This window comes from Hippocampus zosterae, chromosome 10, assembly GCF_025434085.1.
Source record: "Hippocampus zosterae strain Florida chromosome 10, ASM2543408v3, whole genome shotgun sequence".
Taxonomy (NCBI): domain Eukaryota; kingdom Metazoa; phylum Chordata; class Actinopteri; order Syngnathiformes; family Syngnathidae; genus Hippocampus; species Hippocampus zosterae.
Window position 1 is genome coordinate 3,014,752 of NC_067460.1, and position 8,145 is coordinate 3,022,896.

Consider the following 8,145-nt stretch of genomic DNA (forward strand, 5'->3'; position numbering starts at 1 on the left):
CATGCCCCGTAAAGACATTAAAACAAATCAGATTAAATAATACGATAATTGTTTGCAGGCGGATCTTTATAAACCTAGAATTTGACTTTGCACACTATCCAGGAGTAAACTCACAATTCTCCGATGTGTTATTTAAGTAAGCCAATTGTTTCGCTGGGTTCGTTCTTTATCTCACCGAACGCGGCATCTGGATTTGTACTTTACAGTCTCAATCGTAAAATGTTGCTACTGGTTGCGGCCGCTGCTGCCCCTTCCGCTTGCCACAGCTGCCGCCTCTTCCTCGTTCGATCACAATCACGCAATGTTCCGTGCACGGGTAAGTCTGGATGCTGAAGCCAACCGCAAAAGGCGGGTGGGGGCGGGGGGGGGGGGGGGTCGTTATCTTAAGAGACGGGAACGAAATACCCCTGCATTCCCAACAGACGTCGAGTAACTAAAAGAAAATCAGACGTCAAAACTCACAGTATATCCATTTTTGCACATTTTGCTTTTTCTTCACGATTGGATGAGACGACTCGCGGGTGAGCAGGAGCCGATCGAATGTTGCGAATTTAGGCGAAAAGCGGGTTACATCTTTAACTAATCACCAGTGTATCCACAGTAGTTGTCAGGTTTTGTAAAAATCAATTATTAAACACCGAAAGACTGCTTGCTCCGCTGGTGACAAAGAACGGGACGAAAGTCGAGTGAGGTGACGCCTCGATCGGCCAACAGCTGAGTACTGACCCGGTTAGGCTCCAAGATGGGGGTGGGATTTCCCCGATCTTTCCTGCCATTGGTTAATATTTTATTCTGTTGACATGTTTTCTCACTGCTAATGCGTCCGACACCTCCTTGTCCCTACTCTTATAGACTCCGACCAGAGCTGTCAGAGCCACGCCTGCAGAGGCCCACAATTGGTCCAGAAAGCGTAAAATCAGCAATCAAATGGGCTTGGTTCATTAGAATGAGGGTTGAGGCAGGAAAGATATGTGAGATAGTCACAGCCCCGCAGCGAGCGGGGACACGTCTCTCCTGACAGTGTGGGATGACTGAAGCAAAGGAACGGTTCACTTCTTCCAAAGGGAGACCGCGCAACCGGGATCTGGCTGCGCTCCGCGGATCAGACTAAAGAACGAGCAATAGAGACTGAAAATAAATCGAGGAGAGAAACTCCGGGATGTTTGTGCAATATGCAGTGTAACTGACGAGGCCACTGTACTAAAACTGATCGAGGTATAATAGATCGCGCTTTAAGAACCATTTTCATGTAGTATTTTTTTTTTGATGCACCGATGAGAGATCCAGCTTTTACGGGGACTGAAATGGCTTATCACCCTTTCCACGCTCACCGGCCGACCGACTTCCCCATGTCCGCTTTCTTAGCGGCCGCGCAGCCCTCTTTCTTTCCAGCGCTCAGCCTTCCCCCCGGGGCACTCTCCAAATCTATCTCGGAACACGGTTTGGCTGGGACGGAAACGGGACTCCACCCGGCGCTGAGCCACCACCCGGCTGCTCAACTCCGCAGTCTAAAAACCTTGGAGCCCGAAGAGGAAGTGGACGATGATCCCAAAGTTACCTTGGAAGCCAAGGATCTTTGGGACCAGTTTCATAAACTTGGCACGGAAATGGTTATTACGAAGTCTGGACGGTAAGAATTATACAGTCTCTTGATCCGGTATTTCTGATATATTTACTGTTAAATAGGAAAATAAAAAAAAAAGACTGGCTAAGGTCAAACGATTTTGAGTAATGTTTGTGTTTGAAAAGAGGACTATTAATAAGCGCCTTTCAAGCACACATTTTTACGTGTAATATGATTTTAATAGTTTCCGTAACGGTTTAAACACACACACACACACACACATTTATATATATAGACACATAACCATGTTGATATGTATGTGTGTGTATGTTTGTGCGTGAGGGAGGGCGAGAGTGAGATTTAGTGAGGATTTAAACAGTCGTTAAATTCGAAGCAAAATGAAAATACATGTCATCACGTTTGAATTATGCATGGCTGATAAAAGTATTGACTCAAACAAAATTTATCTAAGAATAAAACTTGGCCCGAACATTTCCTCGTACTGAATTAAACAGCAGCAGGCAATACATTCTTATTTGGAAAGCACCACTGTTGCAGCATTAAATAAGCGTTAAAGACACGCGATGATGCGGATGCAAATTCATTGTAAAATAAAGACAAACAGCTGCAGGGACAAGCAGAGTCAGAAAATAAACACCAACGCACGACATTAACCAATTACAGATAACCACCCTTTGTCGTTTTTTACCGCCACTTTTAGTCAGTCTTTTAGTGTTTTTTTGCCGCACCTGACATAAATATCTTTCTTTCTAGGAGGATGTTTCCACCTTTCAAAGTGCGAATAAATGGGCTTGATAAAAAAGCAAAATACATTTTGCTAATGGACATCGTGGCTGCGGATGACTGCCGCTACAAGTTCCACAACTCTCGCTGGATGGTCGCGGGCAAGGCCGACCCAGAGATGCCCAAGAGAATGTACATCCACCCGGACAGTCCAGCCACTGGCGAGCAGTGGATGGCCAAGCCTGTTGCTTTTCATAAACTCAAGCTCACGAATAACATCTCGGACAAGCACGGATTTGTAAGTACAGCCATTTCTTTTATTGTATTATTTTTGTCCCAAGGAAGTATATATTGTACTACATTGCTCATGCAGATCGTGTTTACGTTTGTTGCTCGCTTGTTTTTTAGTGTAAATTCGTTTTTATGCTTCAACATTTTAGATGGTTAGATCAAAGAGAAATATTATTTGAATGGATATGCTTCCAGAAAATGCACGTTTCGAAGCAGAATCAGTTTGCTTCTGCTTCGCCGAATTTTCATTCAGACTTATCAAAGCGTTTGGCACTCGTCATCCCGTTATTTAATTTTTTAGGCTATAGTTGTTCAAAATTAGACACAAAATGTGTAGATTTATTTCACACAGCTTGTTCCTTCAACGTATAGCGATATGCTTCATCAAGTAAATAATGATATTATTATGATTCATAATAATATGAATCATAATAATAAATGTCTTAAAATTTGTTAGATCATCATACCCACAAACTGGTCTCACTGGTCACACACACACACACACACACATATATATATATATATCGAAAAACTTGTGTTTGTGTCTTATTTTTGTTTTTGTGTTGGTTTTTTTTACTGTTATTGCGCAGACCATCCTAAATTCAATGCACAAGTACCAGCCCAGATTCCACATCGTGCGGGCTAACGACATACTGAAGCTCCCTTATAGCACATTTAGGACGTACGTCTTTCCGGAGACCGAGTTTGTGGCTGTGACAGCATATCAAAACGACAAGGTGAGTTATTCTGCAAATTCGGGTGCCTCCACTGTTCACGCCTTTTTTGTTCACCCCTGTTTCCCTAACATTACACCATACACTGTTGTCCATGGTCTTATATAATTAAATCAATATCGGTGGCTTGATATTGTTGGGTATTATATCGTATTTGTTTATACGGCAAAATTTCCAGCTCCTCAAAAATGACCCATTGTAAACACCAGATAAGTTATAACCATCCATTGTCAAACCGCCTTTCCTCGCGAGGGTTGTGGAGGTGCTAGAACCTTTCCTTGCTGTCTTCGAGCAGGTGGGGTACACCCAGAACTGGTTCCCTGCCAAACGCAGGGCGTACATCGACGAATAACCACACTTTTTTTTTTATATTTAAAGTGTTCATAGATCTATCATGTATGTGCTTGTAAAGCGGAAAAAACCCGGAGTACCGGAGAAAATCCACACAGGCACGGGGAGAACATGCAAACTCCACACGGACACGGATTCGAACATGTGACGTCTCAGACCTCCACTGTGATATATTGTGACGTTTGAAAATTCAGTCAGATTAAAATTCGGTTTATGATTTTATTGTAACCATTTCACTTCGCAAACGCACGTTTGACTTGTGTACGGTGACATTGGTAGCCCCATTTGGGAGGGCCTTTTTTAAAAGATTATTTCAAGGAATCAAAATCGACTAACAGGCCATTTTCGAGGACTGGTCACCATGCAGCTGACGAAGACAAGCAAACCAAATCACCCTGTTGAGGTAGCAAACGCCGTAAATGCTTTGTTCAATAAGCATCTTGGAGCAAATCAGGTCAACACCGACACCGGAATTTTAATGATTGGAATACTTTACGGTATGCGTAATCCAAGCAACAAAATGAATAATTTATGTCACAGTCATCTGTTGGAGCATTGCGGCTTCTGGATGCGGGGTGTTTTCTTTGCCCTACAGAATAACGGAGCCTACCGAGTTGTTGTTGTTGTTGTTGTTGTTTTTTTTTTTTTTTTGCGAATGAATTTAAATCACAGGCCCGATGAGAACAACGGCTTTCATGAAAAATGCAATTCTAAGTCCTGGCATGTCAAGCATGTCGGGGTCTCTATTTTAATCGAAATAAATTACCAAGACATTAATACGTTGCACGACTATCGTAATACATGGACTGAATTGAAATCCAAAAGTCCGAAGAATACTTTTTTTTCATCCTCGTTGCACTTGTCACTGACAGATAACACAACTTAAGATCGACAACAATCCATTTGCCAAAGGATTTAGAGACACTGGGAACGGAAGACGGGAGAAAAGGTGATTTAAAATTATTATTATTACTATTAATATTATTATTGGAATTTTTATTCTTATTATTTTGCATATTTGACAGGAAACAACTAACTATGCCATCACTGCGAATGTTTGAGGACCAGGGCAAGGATGGCGTGGACTCAGACGCATCAAGCGAAACTCCCACTGCTCGTGACGCCATCAATTCCCCAATTGGAGCGGGCACAAGCCCGCAGCGATTCAACAGGCCGAGCCAAGGTGATAAGTAACTTATTTTATTATGGAATTTACTTTACCTCTTGCAATATATTGGTGATGACGGTGTTGTATGATACTTTTGAAAGTTTAGCACCGTAACAGTTTAGCATGTGTTATTGCTGATAACAATGTAAATAAATACATGTACCGGTAATTGAATTTGAAGTCAACACATTTAACAAAATCTGTGTGGTAAGTCACGAAGATAACACTGGTGCCTATAATATTACCAAAATAATTAAATGACCCCTTCAAGCAACACATCTAGAAAAATATCAAGTGAAAAAAATGAATGTATTATGTCATTACAGAGGTAATAAAGACATCTTGAAGCACGTTTCTCAGTTTTCATGTCAATTACCAAAATGTTTCTGTGCCGTTAACCTCTCGACATGACCTCATTCATAAATTAGTCCCACTTTTGCACTTTTTAAGAAGAATGTGCCATTCATCAACTTGGTGGCCAATTACACTGAACATGCGGCTTCACCGCTACTTTCATAAATCCAATAGAACTTTAACAGACGATTCCTACAAACATATTACAGAAATCACTATGCTGACTGTGTTTGGAAATTTACTGTGCATATCACATTCACCTTCTCAATCGTTGTTGCTCGTTTGTTGTTTCAGATGAGAAAGCATGCAGTGACAGTGAGCAGGAACTTGAAAATCATGGCGAGCGCTGCACAAGCTCCAACAGCCTGGGGACTGAACCTGTGTCCCCCTATAGTTCTCGATGTGAGGAGCAGATAAGAGAAAGGCATGATATGGATAAGAAAGATGACCCTATTTTAAATGTAAGGAGCCTGGTGAAAGACAAAGCCGAAAGCAGGCATCGGAAGGACATTGCAGATATGTTGATAAAGGACACCTCCTCCCCACTCATGCTCCAGGCCGAAAGCCCTCCACACTTCAACCCAGGTCATTTACAAAGCCTGGCACTGTCTGGCCTACACAGCCAACAGTTCTTTAACCCTCTAAACACCGGATCACCGCTTTTGTTTCACCCCGGGCAGTTTGCCATGACCCCTGGGGCCCTTTCCGCTATGGGAATGGGGCATTTACTGGCCTCTGTATCTGGAGCAAGTGGTTTGGAAAATAGCAACCTCTCTTCTCAAGGGACAGGAGGAACCACCAATGCCTTCCCCTTCCATTTGTCTCAGCATATGCTTGCTTCTCAGGTAAGGTAGACCAGATGATATTGCACACCTAAGTACCTGCACCATTAGGTTTGTTTCCATCTGCTCCAAGGCTATAACTGTAAGATGATTTACTTTCTCCCTACTCATAACAACACACTGACTTGCTATCATTAGGGGATAGTTTGTCACTTCTCAAAAATGTACTTTTTAAAATAAAGTAGCATGACACAATATTGCATGGCAAATGCTTGTCACACAAATCTAATTTGTATTTGAGTACAGTCATCAAATAAATGTGAAAATGAATCAGAACTTTGTACAGTTTAGTAAAGGTGTTATAATAATAATAATAATAATAATAACAAACAAATGTTTGAAATAAACACACACACACACGCAGACATTCCTGTAATTATTTGCGTGACTGACTCGAATGTGTAGTTGAATAATAAATATCCACTTTTACCCGATTGTATTTCAGGGCATCCCCATGCCTCAGTTTGGGGGTCTCTTTCCCTACCCCTACACCTACATGGCAGCAGCTGCAGCTGCAGCTTCCGCCCTCCCTGCAACGAGCACCTGCAGCCCACTATCCAGAAACCCTTTTCTCGTCACATCTCGACCACGGCTCCGCTTCAACCCCTACCAGCCCCCATTGTCTTTGTCTCAGGGCTCCAGCCTCCTCACAACCAACCTACAATGTAGCCTCAACCCGAGCTCTGAATCATCCAAACCGTGCAGCAGGGAGACCAGCCCAGCCCTAGAAAACAACAGCCACAACAAGAATGGGGGATCTTGCGGGAGGGGCACATCCCCCAAAACAAAAGACTCTCTGAATGAATTACAGAATATCCAGAGACTTGTGAGTGGCCTGGAAGGCCAGAGGGATCTATCTCCAGCAGAAAATTCTCCAAAGTGATACCCCACTCAGTTTGGGATGTCTTGGCTTGCAGACTGAGGATTATTCTGTTATTTGCAGCACACAACAAAAAAACATGGGTGATGGTTTGACTGATAATTGCTTTTGGAACAATTCTACATTTGTCAGAAGCCAACCCATCAACCTCCGATATTGAAATGGAAAGCTTATACCAAACCATTTCCTCCCAATTTTTGTCCCCAAACTGAATCTTCCTGACAGTCACCTCCAAATACTTGAACATTACACGGTATTTGGGTCGTTGGATTTGGTTTGGCCACATATAAAACTAAACAACAACAAAAGAAACAAACAAAAACGACAACAAAGGTGTCCAGCTCGAGGTCACGGGCCTTTATCTGTTTTCAAGGGCAATTTGTATTCAAGAGAAAAGGGGTTTCTGATCTATTTATGTGATGTAAAATTAAATAAATCTGTAAATAACTAAGATTCAATAATATGCAATTGGTATTAATTTATTGAAGTCTGTGTACTAGTGTGTATATATTTTGAATATAAAACTTTGCTATTCAACCACACTCCATTATATGAAGCCTGTTGAGCAATTTAAAATGTGTGTTATGAGGACTCGCTGAATATGGGGCATGCGTGCCATATTTGTTCAATACTATATCCAGCGATATTTTTCGGGGAAGGAGAGAAAGGTTCATGTCATTTAAAACACCTCAGGTTACTTCACTCCATTCAGGCGATTGGTAATCAAAACAATTCCTTATTTAAAGGTGTGTCTTTTAATGGATATATTTAAATGTTTTTGCTCACCCTGGTTGTCCATTTTTTTCCGATTGTCTCACAATTTTTAATAAAAATGTTGTGTTGTTAAAATGTGTGAAATTATTCGAAATGATATTTACTTAACCTGGCGAGAATAAAAAGGAGACACGTCAACTATAATAACCCAGTTTACACAGGAACAATCGTGTCACAGGAGCGCCCCCTGCTGCCTATATGATTGGAAAAAGTTGCCTTGCCTTTGTTCAAGAGAGTGGCATCTCTTTTTCAACATTTACTTGAACCACATGTATCTACAGAGAGGTACCAGTTAACGCAACCTCTCAATGTCTTCCTTTTATATATTACTTGTGAAGATAAGAGGCTCAGAGAATGAATGGAGTTAAGACACTGAGCTCAACTACAGCAACAGTCAAAAGTCAATGGAGTTTATATAGCACCAATTCATAATGTGATTTAAC

The 8,145-nt window shown here is 41.6% G+C and overlaps 1 protein-coding gene across 1 annotated transcript; it reads left to right on the forward strand.

Annotated features, from left to right (window-relative positions):
- The first annotated feature begins 547 nt into the window (after window positions 1–547).
- On the forward strand, window positions 548–7,777 carry tbx2b (T-box transcription factor 2b). The gene is made up of 7 exons (XM_052078912.1): window positions 548–1,630; window positions 2,339–2,606; window positions 3,190–3,336; window positions 4,557–4,633; window positions 4,710–4,867; window positions 5,501–6,051; window positions 6,494–7,777. The coding sequence occupies exons 1-7, from the start codon at window positions 1,275–1,277 to the stop codon at window positions 6,929–6,931; spliced, it is 1,995 nt and encodes a 664-aa protein (XP_051934872.1). The 5' UTR covers window positions 548–1,274; the 3' UTR covers window positions 6,932–7,777.
- Window positions 7,778–8,145: the final 368 nt, after the last annotated feature.